We start from the raw sequence: 15,814 nt of genomic DNA on the forward strand, positions 1-15,814 counted from the left end.
TTTCATGTCAATGCTCCAGAGTTTAAATTCTCCACAGGAGTCATCTTCCTGGAAGGGTGGCAACAATGGAAACGATCCCACGTCCATCTGGGTCTCCCTGTTCTGTCACCCAGAGGCATCACATCACAGCATCGGGCAGAGGACCAAACTAATTTTTTTTTTGTTTTTAAAACAAGTGCTATCTATTACACTAGAGAATAACTTCAAATCTAATCAAGCAGGAACAACCAAATGATGCCCGGAATTACCTTCCAGACTTTGACAGAAAGTTCTTAACGTTATGAAAAACTGATACGAGTCTAGAAGTCATGGAAAACCAAGGAAAGGGCAATAATATTCTTTCAGTCACTGTGTCACACTCTTCGTGCATTCCTTCATTTCTTCCTCACGGCAATGCACACTGGCCCTTCAGGAGGGTAAGCGGATCACCCAAGATCATCCAGCTTCACAGAGGCAGACCCTGCCTGGGTTCAAGGCCAGCCTGCCTGCATACAAATTCTGCCCACCTATCTGCCAACTTCAATTCACAGGGAACTGCAAGAAGTATCGCAAAAGAAGATACTGTAGGTAGACCAATCGACTGGAATCAGAGTCTCACTGATGGGTCAGCTATCACTTTACTGATTATGTGACTGTGTACGAAGCTTTCACACAGAGCACCTCAGGGTCTAACACAGTACCTGCACAAAGCTGGTGACACAGACCAATAGGTATTATCTGAGGGATGAGAAACTCAGCACGGGTAGGTGACCAACCACTTTTTTTCAAGTCACCCAGGCTCCTAAGTGGGGAAGCTTCGTTTTTAATTAAGCTCTTCGTTCCTCAGCGATTCCACTCAACCATACTGTCTTCTCTTAAAGCCAAAGTAAAGTATTCACAGCCCCTGTATTTGCTCCAAGCAGTAACCATAATCTGTGTGACAAACCCGGATTCCTCACACAGCATATGCCAGGCGCTTGGCTTTATTTCCAAGAGATAGAAATTATTATCCTTGTCTCTTTTTAAGTGGATGTAGAAACTGAGGCTCAGAGAGGAAAGTTCCTTACTGCGCCCAAAGAAACACAGCTACAAATGGCAGAGCCAAAATGCAAACTCAGGTTGGACACCAAAGTCTGCGCACTTGGCCACCACCTGGAGCCGCCTCCTGGTCTCCGCCCTTTCCCTCCCCCGAGATCAATCCAGGTCTCCAGACGCTTCTGTGTTGTGTATGATGTGTCCGATAGCACCCGGCCCTCCCATTCTCTTTCTGGAAGACTCCAATGCAATACCCATCCGACACCATCACCTCGCAGCTTTAGCTACACGAAGAGCCTCAATGCTTGGCTTCTCTCCCTCTTCTACCCATCATCATGAATCAGGGCACCTCGGGTGGGGCGCTCAGCTAACTTCTGCCCAAAATGGGGGAGACAACTTTGCATCGACCTAACAGCCACGGCAGGCCGAGGTAAGGGTTCTTCTCAGGCAAGGCTGGTAACATTTTGTTTAAAGCGAACTTTCAGATCAAAAACACACCCGTATTCATCATGTCAGATCAAAATATAAGCGAAAACAAAAGAGCAGTTAAGTCCACCAAAACTCTCCCTTCCCTGTCACTGAACTTGGTGAAAGTTAACAATGATGGATTATAGAAAAGGGAAACTACCAAAAATGTCCCAAGAGTCACCACTATCTGCCGGGATTCAGTATCAATTTCAAGAGTTCTCTACAGACAGGGGTCTTATTTAGATAATCTCTCTACTTCCAAGCACAACAGAATCGATTTTCACACAAAAGTAAATCTGTTTATCAAAATGGATTACCAAAATAAGCCTCGGACACATAAACACAAAAAGAACTTGGACCCTCATCGGCACAATGTCCTCCTACCCACCCACCCCACCACCCCCCAAAAAAACCAGGGTAAGCAGCAAGGAATGAAAACAAAAAATTTATTTTGGGAGACATATAAAAAGAGTTAAATAAACTTGAATTTTCAGTTAAGACTGGCATGCAAATAGTTATTTTGTAAGTGTAAAATGTAGGTACCCCTCCCTCGATTTCATATTATTTTTTAAAAATTTTTAAATTTTTTGAGAGAGAGAGCGCACACGTGACAGCTGGGGGAGGGGTAGAAAGAAAGAGAGGGGGACAGAGGAGCCAAAGCGGGCCCTGTGCTGACAGCAGCAAGCCCTGACGAGGGGCTCGAACTCACAAACTGTGAAATCATGACCTGAGCCAAGGTCAGATGCTTAACTGACTGAGCCACCCAGGTGCCCCTCAATTTCAGATTAACTGAAAATAGAGACTAAAAAGAAACAGGTCTCTATGGAAAAGCTTAATTTAAAAAGAGGAGGGGCCGGGGCACCTGGGTAGCTCAGTAAATTAACCATCTGCCTCTTGGTTTTGGCTCGGGTCATGATCTCACATGTGGGTTCGAGCTCAGTGTCAGGCTCTGTGCTTAACAGTGTGGAGCCTGCTTGGGATTTTTCTCTCTCCCTTTCTTGCACTTGTGTGCACACACACATGCGCCCTCTCTCTCTCTCAAGATAAATAAATAAACTTCAAAAAGGCGGGGGGGCGGGGGAGGGGTGCGTAGGAACATCCAAGTCTAAAGATTTTAGTGAAGTATTACCATACAGTGGAACAATTCGTAGCTTTTCACAAACATCTGAGTCTCACAAAACAAACTCCTCACTCAGAAACACACGTGCACAAAGTGTTGCCTATAATTTCAAAGGCTGTGGACCTAGAGAAGCCTATTCTTGGGCCCCTTGTTCAGAATCCTAGGAGTGGCAGGGACGTCGGATGGCTTCTTAGGAGATCTGGCTTCTAGTTCTGGCCCAGCCACCTTGTCACCCTGATCTAGTCACTGCCTCTCCAGATCTCAGTTTCCTCCTCATCCATGAACAATGATTCATCCTGACTCTAGGGTCGAAATTCTAGCAAAGTCTACTAATGACAAGTAAGATTCAGAGATTTAGTAAAAATCACCTCCTTGCCATTTTTTAATTGCTAATTTTAATCTCCTACTGCGGTCCTGTATTTGAAAGCTTTCCCAGTTGGCTTTCCCTTCAAAAGGAGGTAAGTGGCTTCTACACATGGAACAGAGCTAGTACTATAAAGCAAGCCAAAAAACCTTCTGCCAGAACACACTCTCCCGTTTCCTTAAAGCCCTGCTGCAATAGGTCTTGTGACAGCCTCGCCCAGCCCAGTGTATAATAAAGCTGCTGCAATCACTTTATTTCCCCATCTGGACGGCCATCCCTAACCAGCCCTGCTTCCCTACAAGCCCTCGGAGCGACACGACCACATTTAGAGGAACTGCATTCCGGCTCCACTACAGATATACAGAGTTCATTGTTTCAGCTCCTGGAGCCAGGCTTCTCTTCCTGAGGCCGTGAGGCAAACAGCAGAAGCAATCTAATCACTGGCCAGATGGGAAGTACGATGGAACGGGAACAGATCCCTCCCTGGAATCCGGTCCTAGGGCAGCTCAGGTATCCAGAGCTCATTTGAGATGACGCCCCTCCTACGGTCATGGTATCTGAGGCACCCATTAGAAAGTATCTGAAAAGAACCTTCTGTCTGGCTTGACTGGAAAAGTTACCAACTGGGCAGGTAAAGTAAACAAACGGAAAACAAACGGAAAACCTGTTGATGTAACAGTAAGTAACCTTACGTTCTGAAATCTCTCCTTGGCCCTTCCAGTCCTCCTCCCTCCAAACAGCTACAAATGATGAAAAATAAAAGCAACTACAGTAAGCCTAACATGAGCACAGTATCAGAGAATTTGGGAATATCCACTTAACTTACAAGGATCCCTCGATTACCAAAGAACATAAATCCCAACGGGGTTTCTTCTTGTTCAGATTGTGTGGCCAAAAAGAGGTGATGACCACAGAATGGTAAAAGCAATGTATTAAACAAGACCAACTTCCAATGGGAAAGGGTGGCTGCCGTCATGCATTTCTTTCTCTATTTATACAAGAAAAAGAGTTCTTCAAATGTTCTAACAACCCTCCTTCAAAGGGCTCTCTAAAGAGAATGCCTAACAACGGAACGTGCAGACACGCAGGATTTCCTCCTCAATGTTTCCAGGACAACTCAGTTGCTTTTTCCTGCTCGTCAGATGAAGAGACCACGGCTCTTGATTTTACTCATAGAAATTACATTCAAACCAAAACTCCGTGGTTCAGCATATTTTCTGCGTGCACTTATGCAATTAAAATACTTGTTTCTAATGAACTCTTCCGAGTCTTGAAGACATAACAGAAAGAAACGTATGGGAGACAACAACTTTCTTCTTGTACTAAACTGGGATCAACTACATACACGGTAACGGAATGCCAGCCCACAGATGAGACCCACTCGGCGTTTTCAGTGAAACCGAAGAGGCGAGAAGCAGGGAGGCAGGGAGAGAAAACGCTGAGACCACTTACGTCTGTTCTCTCTCAGGCAGTGAGGCGGTTAGCAGGAGCGAGCTGACGAGCCTCCAGCAGAAGGCCAGGCCCGGAGCTGAGGGTTTCATTCGTGGCAGAGTCGCGGGGAGATGCCAAGTGGGCGGCCCTGCCGTACATGGGGGGGGCGGGGCTGGTGAGGAGGGGAAGGAAGGGGGGAGAACTTACTCGGTTAGAAGCTGGTGCAGCTGGTGATAGCCCCGCTCCAGGGCCAGGCTCACAGGTGTCACCCCTTCCTGGTTGTGGATGCTGAGGGCCCCGCGGCCACCGGGCTTCTGCAGCAGGAACCACGTCAACCTCAGCAGGCCCAGCCGCACGGCAAAATGCATCAACGTCTCCCGGGGGCCGCCGTCTGTGCGTGGGGGGAGCAAATGAGAATCAGCGGGGAGAACGTGAACACACAAAGCAAATGAAAAGAAAGACGAGTTGCGTGAACACCACCGCCTCCAAAGACCTAGGATCCTAAAGTCAAACCACAACGTACACGGCGTAATCGTGGCCGGGTACAACCAGCTCTCAAGGAAGATGGAACGAAGCCGGAAAACAGTGTGACAGGCAAAGTCTCCAGGAGAACCAGGCCATTTCTATGTTCTGACTGAACACGTTCGTGCAATCAATTTATACGGGTAAATTCACACGTGTGGTTTCTTCCCTTAAACGAGAGAGAGAAAGTGCCGCCTCACAACACGGGGACCCAAGAGGGGGAACAGCTGTTGGGGCTTAGATGGGTGTACCAGGAGGTGCAGTTACTTAAAGGAAAAAACACCCAGACGGGAGCTGGCTAAACACTAAAAACAGGTTCTGCTTGTTAAGTACACACAGGTCTTTTTATTCCCCCACATTAAGGGCAAATCAAATTGCAGGCACTGCCAGCTTTGTTTTGTTGTGTTTAATGAAAGAAAGAAATGCATCTCCAGGCATAATAAGAAAGACTCATTCTCGGATAATGTGCTAGCAAGTTCAGAAACGCGCTCGGGCTTCCTGCACTTGAAGCGAAGGCTCCTCTCGGGTACAGTGAGTCACGTCGAAGGTGGGAGGATGAGGGAGGCTCTGGAGTCCAGCAAACCCAGGTTCAAACTGCCCTCTGCCAGATGGCAGAAGGCCATCTGCCATCTGTGTGACTGGGCCTCATCCGTGTAACCTGTGTCAGCTTCATCTCTGCACCCCCGCCTTCACCTGGCCCCCAGGGTGGCCGTAACAAAAGGGCAGAGGTGGAGGAACGCGGGACAGAGACTGGCCGCACGAAATCCTCAGTGCCAGCTTCCTTCCCTTCCTCTGCTCTCTCCTTCTGGACTTCAGGTTACGTTCCGGGTTCACTAACACAACACTGTCTCCTCCTCAGGTCTCCTGTGCACAGCCTGGGAGGAGAGCTAGGACCACCACCCCATGGGCTGAGCGACACTCACCTCCAGGGGGCACCACTCGGGCCCTGGGGTGTGAATGGTGCCCACGAGTTGTGCCTGCCCTCTTCTACTCATTTTCCATGGCTCCCTCACGTCTTGACTTCCCCACAGGCATTCCCAGACTCCTTGGACCCCAGTGTTTTCTCCTGACCCTGAAGACCTCCATGCTCCTTAAGTGAAGAGCAGTTAAGAATGAACTGTCTTTGAGGCACCTGGGTTAAGCGTCCGACTTTGGCTCAGGTCATGATCGCATAGTTTGTGAGTTTGAGCCCCACGTGGGGCTCTGTGCTGACAGCTCAGAGCCTGGAGCCTGCTCCAGATTCTGTGTCTCCCTCTCTCTCTGCCCCTCCCCTGCTCTTACTCTCTCTCAAAAAAAAGTAAACATTAAAAAAATATTTTTTAATAAAAAAATTTGAAAAAAAAAAAAAAAAAAAGAATGACCAGTCTTTGAACCTGTGATTTTACACTGAACCTCTCTGGTTTCCAATGTCACATGCATATTAGTCGAGTCTCCCTACTGCCAAGTAAATTTTCTTAGATGCAAAAGCCATCTTTCATATTTTACGTTTTTCCTACAGAACTACACATACTGATTCAAGAATTTATAGGGTGTTCAGCAGAGGCACGTGGCTGGAAAGAGTTCATTACCGCAGAAGAAACCTGCATGTGCAGGTGATAATCAACACCTCAGAGCAGGTGGCAGGCCCAGACACAAGGGCAAAAAGAACCTTCACAGAAGCTCAAATATCACCACCTGACTTGTGCCTCACAGCGGTTCACAAGCACTCTGCTGTCCTGGTCAAAACCAAAGAGCTAATAAGGCATCGACCAGGAACTATGTGACTTTTTAGAGACTGGTTCACCTGGCCTTGCTGGGCGATACTACACCCTCACCCTTTCTGATGCCTGATGTGCTGAGGCAGCTCAGTATCTCCAAGAGCCAACAACAAAGCCATGCACCTGTTCCAGCTCCCCGGATCGCATCCTAAGGTCCTAAGCAGCGGGTGCCACGTGCACCTGTAGGTTGCCCCTTTCTGGAATCAACAAGAGGTGTACCACGTGGTCAGGACTCACAAGGTGCCATGCTCTGGGCTAAGTACATTGTGTATGAATGCCTTTCACCCTCACGATAACCCCGTGAGGTCTCGTTATCCTCAGTTTACAGACAAAGACAGATTAACAACTTGCCCAAGAGAATCAGCAAGATTTGAAAATCCTTCTGTTGAGTCTAGGAACCACTTATCCTCTCCATTACTCCACCCTCTTTTTGTAAAAACCCAGCAACCACGCAAGCGAGCTAATGGTGTGGTCTACAAAATCACCTTTTCGTGTTTTCCTCCAATAGATAAAAATTTTTACCCAACTTATCTTTCGTTACTGTTCTCATTCCTTTCATCTAAGCTTCAACCCCAGAGCATGTACAATTCAGGATCCATCTCTAGTCTCTACTATTCTGTACTTTTTGCCTCTCATGATCCTTTGTCCTTGTCTTCTGTACTCTGAGAGTTACTCAACTTTGCTTTTCAGATCCTTAGCTGCATTTCCTGTGAGGTCAACAGAGTCCTTTGTCCCCAGTTGGAATTTAATTATGCTATGGGGTTCTGGATGTCCCTGTGTCTTTTCAACCAACTCCCTTTTCCGTCTTTGCCCTCACTGTGATGGCTTTTTGCAGATGTAATTAAAGCCCCTAATCAGTTGATTTAATAAGGAAGATTATCCTGGATAATCTGGGTCGGTCTAACTGAATCAGCTGGAAGGCTTTAAAAGCAGGGCTGAAGTGTCCCCCGGAGGTCGGCCTCAGCCTGTGTTCGTGGGGTTCCATCCTGCTCCAGATCTCCCCTTCCTGGTTCACTGAGGATGACAGCTTTGGCTCATCTCAGTGGGTTTGAGCTTGTCCAAGATCTTCTCCTCTATTCCTGCCCTAACGGATCTTGGGCTTGCTTAACAGAGCCCCCACAATCATGTAAGCCATGCCCTACAATAAATCTTAATTGGATACTTCTCCCACCGGTTCTGATTCTGTGGTGGAACCCTGATCGAGGGGCTTCCGGCATAGAAGTAGATACTCTCTCAACTTATTTTCTCTGTGCTGCCTCCTTCTCTAATTTCATAATAGGTCTGCCCTCTTTGAGCTTTTAAAGGACAAGTAGGAACGCTCTTCTAAATTTTTCTTTGGCTTCTTAAAGAAAACTATACTCCGGGAGCCTTCCATCTGGATATTCATGATGCTTCTCCGGTTCCTTTAGGGTGTTAATTCACTTAATGCACCACACGCCGGATGGCTGGCTTTCCCGTTTAACCATGCTCAGTTGGAAAAATCCCTATGGAGGTCCAGCGTGTACCCACAGAGAAGGTAGTAGAAAAGGTCTTCAGTCCCTCTTGCTATCTACTTACATTTGCTGGAATCCCCTCCCACACCCACTTCCTCTGATCTGCAGAGAAAGCTGGTGGGCCTAGTATGCGTTCAGCCACGGTGCGACTTTTTCACACGGTCAGATTTTCCCACGAAGCAAAATGTTCCAGATTCGGGGAACAATCTAGTGATCCAAGACTGCACTGTATTTTTCCTTCCCCATCAATCCACCTGAAGGCTCTGCTCACAGTACTCTGAATCTGTATCTATGAGAACCCGAATCCCCAGTCTTTTCTGCTGTTCTGTGCTGCCTCTTCAGTAAACTGCAGCACGATGCGGGGACTGGAAGTCCACACTCCACGGGGAAGGAAACAGCAGGCCAGTGTGAGAGACGGGCTTTTACAAAAACGACACTGTAACCTTGTCACTGAATCAAGGTTTGAGAGGCAACAAAACTGCCGGAGCCAAAAGTCCTGCCACGAGGAACCGCCTGTCCTGGAGCCAACAGGTGTTAACCCTCTGCCAAGAAAAAAAAAATCCCTTAGTGGTCTTTTAAAATTTTTATTGTCTCTTTTAGCAGCTATGATAGAGCTGTTCAGAGGGCTGTGGGAGCTGAGACACCGGACAGTGAAGGCTGAGGTTCTGGTGACTAACATCAGATCTAGAGAATGGAGACCACTCAGGTGGTCCCGTGCAGTCTTTTTTTAAAACCTGCCTAATCCTTCTCTCCACCCAGATTCCCACCCGCAAAGATGATCAGAGCTTTTCATTTAGTGATACAATCCTGTGACTAAATAAGGACGAAGATTTCCCCCAAGATCTTCCCCAGAGTGGTTCTCCTCCCATTCTTCAGAGCTAGTTTCAGCAGCCCACCCTGTGCAGCCTGGGGTCAGGCTGGGAGGGTCCTCCGGGTGAAAACCACCTCCATTCACCACGCCCGTTAACCACCGAGGCACTGAAGAGCCGAGACAGGAACCGAGACTTGGTAACTGAGACGGAAGACCTCCTAACCGCACCATTCCCCCTCCGCCCAAACGCGTCCTTGTCACTCGCGTTTAAGGCAGAGCTAAGGCCAAAGGTACAGTGTGGAAGCTGCTGTATGCGACCAGGGACGGGAGAACTAAAATGGACAAACTCCCCTATGCTCATGCTTGAAGGGGAGATGAACTTGAGAAATCAGTAAAAGCTGGGGTGCGTGGGCGGCTCGGTTGGTTAAGCGTCTGAGTGCGCGGAGCCTGCTTCAGATTCTCTCTCTCTGCCCCTCCCCTGTTCATACTCTCTCTCACTCTCTCTCAAAATAAGTAAAATAAAAACAAAATTAAGTTCAAAAAAAAAGAAAGAAGCAAAAGCAAAACTAAGTCTCATTCTCCTTCAAAGAACCTTTCTTTCTGGAGCTGTCCTGTGGTGGCCTTCGATAGGCCACGTTATTGTGCCCCACGGGGCCCCTCAATGTTCTGTCTCTAAAAGGTTACCAGGTGTTGGTCATGCTAAATTCAACATGAGTCGCTTACAAGCCAATACACGCTCTCCCCATAGGTCTTCCTCCGTGTTACAGGTAAAGAAACGGGGAGGCAGAGATGAAGTATTTTGCACGAATTTTTGCAGTGAAGCCAGGATGTTAACTAACGGGAGTCCACTGCCCGTGCGCGTCGCATTTCACAGCATCAAGTCTACAGCCAAGAGTTCTCCACGCCATGCTCATGCCTGCTGTGCAGGGAGACCAAGGAGCCCCGAACTCATGTAAACTGCTTCAGGCACACATCTAAATGCTCTTCTTCCGGAGGAGAAACCCAAGCTATTTTCAAAGGAGTCACTGACCTGAAAAAAGTTAAAAAGCACTGTATCTGAACAAGGAGTGGGAGGGGATCTTACATGACCCCTTTGTTCAAATATCAGGCTGAACAACCTGTAAATATCCTGGCTTTCAACAGCAAGTAGTCCTGTTACATAACAAGGGGCCTTATTTACCTTATTCTCCCAGGGGACACGCTGGCTTTGCACCTTCTTCTTTTAAGTACCTTTGATTCATTCATGTGAGCACAATGTTCCTTTACATCCCTCCCTCAGCAGCAAGCAGGTACCTCTTAACTCACGCTACACAGCCCTCAGAGCACCCAGGATTTGTAGATTCTAATCCACAATGAATTGAACTCCAGCTGCAGAATGTGAATCCAGCACTTGAAATCAGGTTCCTGATCCCAGTTGTTGACTTAAAGGCAGGTCTATCAAGTTCCTTGCATGCATTTCACCTTGCAAAGTATGTATCTAACTTATTCAATTTCTTATGTTCTTTGAATTACTTGTAATTTATGTATAATAAAACTCACTTTTTGGGGGGAAGGCATACAGTTTTCTGAGTTGGAACACACGCATAGATTCTTATAACTACCACCACACCAAGATATAAAACCATTCCAACAGCCAAAGAATTCCCTCATGACACTCATTTGCAGTCAGACCTATCCCCACTCCTAGCCCCTGGCAGCTACTGATCTATTTTCTGTCCCTGTAATTTCGCCCTTTTCAGAATATCCTAAAAGAAAAATCACCCCGTAAGTGACCTTTGGAAATGGATTTGTTTTACTTAGCAAAATATGTTCAGGTTGTTGCATCTGGACCCCCAACAATTTGCCCCCTTTATTTTTTTTATTTTATACCTCCCTTTTTGTTGCTGAGTAGTGTTCCACTATATGGATGTATCACTATTGGTTTATATATTCACCTAATGAGGGAAATCTGGGTTGTCTGAAGTTTTGAGGGATTATAAATAGCGCTGCCATAGGTATATCTGTGCAAAGACTTTTTTGAGTAAATGTAAGTTTTCATTCTCAAGGGTAAGTAGCCAAATGTGGAATTGCTGAGTCATATAGTAAATGTACATTGAACTTTGTAAGAAACTGCCGAACTAGTTTCTAGGACAGCTATATCATTTTGCATTCCCACGAGCAACGCATGAGATGTTCTAAACCCTTGCCAGCTTTTTAATTTGACAGGATTTTTAATTTTATCCTTTCTAATGGGTGTGTAATGGTACCTTATTGCAGTTTTAATGCACTTTCCTAAGTGTTCAAACTTGATTTAGCCTTTGCTAGCACTGTTAAGCAATTTTGTGCAACAGAAACTGAAGAAGCACATGGCAAGTCCACAAAAATATTAAAGCTGGCCAGTTCCCTATCAAAGACAAGGAAGCTAAGGTCTAGAGAGGGGAAGTGATAGGCCTCAAGTTTCAGACTGTGCTTTTCCTAACAGTTCTTTTTATTTTATTTTATTTTTTTTTTTTTTCAACGTTTTTTATTTATTTTTGGGACAGAGAGAGACAGACAGAGCATGAACGGGGGAGGGGCAGAGAGAGAGGGAGACACAGAATCGGAAACAGGCTCCAGGCTCCGAGCCATCAGCCCAGAGCCCGACGCGGGGCTCGAACTCACGGACCGCGAGATCGTGACCTGGCTGAAGTCGGACGCTTAACCGACTGCGCCACCCAGGCGCCCCATAACAGTTCTTTTTAAAAAATCATGGTAATATGAACAAACTCTCCAATTCCTGTAACTTCTTTAAATAAGACAAAACCAAACGATAAAAACACCGTTAAGCCCCACAAATAACTAATGCAATCCCATCCCGATACTGATCTGTAAATGGCCAAGCAGAACTCCCACACAGATACAGAACAGCAGGGGCTAGAGGTGTTGAGGCCTCAAGATGAGGTTTCTGAAAAGGTGCTCATGCTCCGTATGATGGCAAACATTCTGATCTTTAGATCTTAGCAGTGCAGAGGCTCCTTGGTCAATATACCAATTAGAAAAAGCAAAAGCAAAGGATAAATGCTTTCTTCCTTGATTTGGTTTTTGAGTGCACGAGCTTTCTTTTTTGTCTTCCTGAGGCAGGCCTGCACTGGCAGTATGCGGACAATAAGCCCCTGACGATAAGGGACACCACTGCTGCAGCCGGTCACAGGACAGAAGAGAACAGAAGCTGGCAAATAGCTCTCCAGCGGGAGGGAGAATACACGTATCTGGCGAGTGTGTGGGAGCAGGCACTGGGCAGGCCCCTGAACCAGAACCCGCTGGGCGGTATGGCTCAGGCTCTGCTCACTGGCAGGGAGGGTGACTTCTGGTCTGCTCGCCCTACATAACACGATAATCAGAGCTGGGTGGCCACTCAAGGGCAGTCCTGTGATTGTCCAGCTCTTTCAGAGAGAAAGTAGAAAGATAAGGAAACCCTCCTGGCAGATCGGTAATCCAAGACAGCTTTGATCAGTAGCAAAGCACACGCACACTGTGATCTCTAGCTGCGGAACTCCTAAACCTTCCCAACTTGATGTGAACTCAGGAGGGAACGAGGGTGAGGTTTATTGAACCCCAAGCATATACTGTTTCATCTAAATATGTACATAGGGGCGCCTGGGTGGCTCAGTCAGCTAAGCAGCTGACTCTTGATTTCACCTCAGGTCATGATCTCGCAGTTCCTGAGTGTGAGCCCGGCACTGGGCTTTGTGCTGACAGCTCAGAGCCTGGAGCCTGCTTTGGATCCTCTGTCCCCCTCTCTCTGCCCCTCCCCAAATTGCATGCTCTCTCTCTCTCTTTCAAAAATAAATAAATGTTTTAAAAAATTTTTAAATAAATACGTACGTAAAATCATGACATCTGGTAGATGCCATGCGCCACACGATGATTCTGCAGGGAAACCCGTCTGAGTAAGAGGAACGTGCATAGTTACTACATCAGAGCTTTTTTAAAAAGTGGAGCCATTCCTTCAATGAACTCTTCTACGGAGAGCCAGTAGATGAAAGAAGTTAAGAGGTACATTGCTCTGGATAAAGAGGCCCAGACAGCTCTGGTGCTCCCCCCTAGCCCCTGCCCCTATCCCCCATCTTTTCTTTCCTCCAACTCCACAGAGTCTCTAGAAAACGTCAGAAGACAATAAATGAAAACCCTGTCTTTAGTAATTAAATACCCAAAGGATGACAAGAAGTTATTCTGCTACAGTCCTTGCGAAGGATGGGTCACTTTCTCCACGCAGAACACACATGGACCCCAGACCCGCAGCAAGGTCACCCGCGTGCCACCCTCTGCTGTAAATGGGAACTGAAAACAGCCACAGTAAAGCTCCAGCCCGCTCTGGGCATTTCTCTGCAAGAACAAGTTTACCGGCTCCGCTGAAGGACGGAGAAGAGACGCCCTCGAGGCCACAACTGCAGGACGCATCCAGCCGCTGTGGAACGCCTGAGGGCAATGACTGTAGGGAAGCAGCCGCCATTAAGACCCTCAGTCTTCCCAAATGTGTCTGTGTTCTTGGTGGGTTTAAGTTCTTACCATGAGACGTCTGATCTGTCCCCAGCACATTCCACTCCGCTGGCAGCTTCAGGTGTCTGAATGCCAGGGCAACCTTCTCATCAAGGGAATTCACATCCCCAGATGGGGGTCCTGACCGGTCGAGGAAACGGGTGAAGTTCAGGGCCTGCTGGTTGCCGGCGCTGGCGGCCAGGAACTGGGCTGCATCGTACGCCTCATCCTGGACGAACCGGAAGTCTTGCTCGGCCACCACGAACACGGGAAGGCCGTCCTTGGAAGCACACAGCTGCACCCGCACGGTCTCACAGCAGTCGTGACCTGAAGAAAACACGTGTGGCAGAGAAGACAGTATGAGAGCCTTCCCAGTGCAAGGAAGACACCGCTGGGTCCTCTCTGCTCCTCCTGCACGAGACCCAAGTTCTCCTTCCTAAAAGAAACGCCTCCTTCCTCGGGGCTCTGACAGCAATCTTCCAAACTCCTGTACGCTCCATTTCTGGCTCGTTTTGTGAACTGTTATTTGCAACTATCAGTCAATTTCCTTACCACCAGCAAATAGCTCTGTCCCCTAGATGTACCCCCTAGAGCATAATGTTGGGCACTGAACAGTCACTGAGGATCTCGGTATGTTCTGAATTATGGCTGGTCGACTTGAACAGAGGAAAGGAAGAAAGCTGAAGGATCTTACGAGGCCACGCAGGTCTGATACCAACCGAATGCAAGTAGATCTGGAAACGCAACAGGGAGAAAGCCGCGCAGGAGGCTACATGGGAGGAATTTCACGCATTCCCCAGCGCTTGCCCTATTACCACCACAACACAATCAATCAAATGATGGAGCACTTTGAAAAGTACAAAACAACTTGATCTCATTTCACTGTTATTAGCACTTCAGGGCCTATGAAATAACTTCTCTCAGATACACTCTTCCCTGTACTGGAATGACATCAACCAAATCGCCTGGTTCACACAGGGATGATGCAATGCTGTGGCCAGAAGCCCAGCTCAGGGCAAGAAGCATGCCAGAGACTGGTGCCCACCGTCCAGACCTCGTGAGCTGCCACAGACACGCCACCGCAGAGCGCTCTGCTCCAGCAAGATCAGAGAGGTCTGACCACACTGTTTCTGTGGGTAAGGCCCTCCTGGAGAATCAGACTCTCTGCTGGACTTTCAGCCTCACAGAATTAAGTACGTACGACACGCAGAATATAATCACTGAAACACACTGTTTTCCCTCAACGTCCAAACACTGATCTCCACTGGCAAGAAGTACGCTCCTAACATTATCATTTTTCTCCCCTAAAATGTCTTTCTTATGAGAAAAACGGAAATGAAAATGGAGTCAGGTGTTTCTGCTCCATGAGTGATGCCACCCTGTGCTTCTCCTGACCAACCACAGGCACCTGCACACCCACAGTGTCCCTGCAGCCTCTCACATGCACTGCTTTTCCACAGTGGGAGCAAAGCCAAGGGAATCCCTCCACACGGTCCACAGGTGTGACTTTCCACACTGTGGCCACGGACCAGTAGAGGCTTCAGATGTGCACAGAACTAAGCTTTCTGCTGCTTTCGAAGGAGAAAACAGTCGGGGCACCTGGGGGGCTCAGTCGGTTAAGCATCCGACTTTGGCTCAGGTCACGATCTCAGAGCTCGTGAGTTCGAGCCCTGCGTTGGGCTCTGTGCTGACAGCTCAGAGCCTGGAACCTGCTTCAGATTCTGTGTCTCCCTTTCTCTGACCTTCCCCCATTCATGTGCGTGCGCGCTCTCTCTCTCTCTCTCTCTCAAAAATAAATAAACATGAAGAAAAAAGAGAGAGAACAGTAATTGTTTTTCCCATGTGAACAATGAGAATAATAAGTAAATTGATTTTCCACATACTACTCCGCAGGGGCCTCCTTAGGCCCTTTAACCTCATGACTAAAGAAATCTCTCACTGCTGTGTAATTTTAGGGCGGTAACAAGTTTCACGAACCAAGTACCTACTCTACGCCAGGCACCAGACACGGCATTTTCTCTACATGACAAGTTTATGAGGGATGTACTATCCTCATGTGACAGATGACAAAAACAAGATTTCAAGAAACAATGTGACCAAGGTCACACAGATATTAAGAAGCAGAATCCATTATTCAAATGTGATGCCAAGGGATGTGGCCTATTATATCTGATGCAAGAGTTTGTCCCCGCCTGTGAGGAGCCTGATACTTGAATGACAGGCCTGTATCATGGCTAAGCAAGAATAACAGGCGCATTAGCCGCTGAGATCAGTGTCCACATAAACACAAAACTCCACCAGGTACACCTGCTGCCTTCCGAGCTGAATTCTTTATAC

General features: G+C 47.5%; 1 protein-coding gene across 8 annotated transcripts in view; it reads right to left on the reverse strand.

Moving 5' to 3' along the window:
- AKAP13 (A-kinase anchoring protein 13) overlaps nt 1-15,814 on the reverse strand; it is a 334,433-nt gene that overhangs the window by 180,876 nt on the left and 137,743 nt on the right. For 7 of the 8 annotated variants that reach the window (XM_042941070.1, XM_042941069.1, XM_042941066.1 and 4 more), the window contains exons 4-5: nt 13,508-13,804; nt 4,605-4,788 (exon numbers count right to left, since the gene is read on the reverse strand). In XM_042941070.1, coding sequence (XP_042797004.1) covers nt 4,605-4,788; nt 13,508-13,804 — 481 coding nt within the window. Of the gene's footprint in view, nt 1-4,418; nt 4,523-4,604; nt 4,789-13,507; nt 13,805-15,814 lie in introns of those variants that run through there. The other variant, XM_042941071.1, reaches the window with a different exon arrangement.

Source organism: Panthera leo, chromosome B3 (assembly GCF_018350215.1).
Source record: "Panthera leo isolate Ple1 chromosome B3, P.leo_Ple1_pat1.1, whole genome shotgun sequence".
Taxonomy (NCBI): Eukaryota; Metazoa; Chordata; class Mammalia; order Carnivora; family Felidae; genus Panthera; species Panthera leo.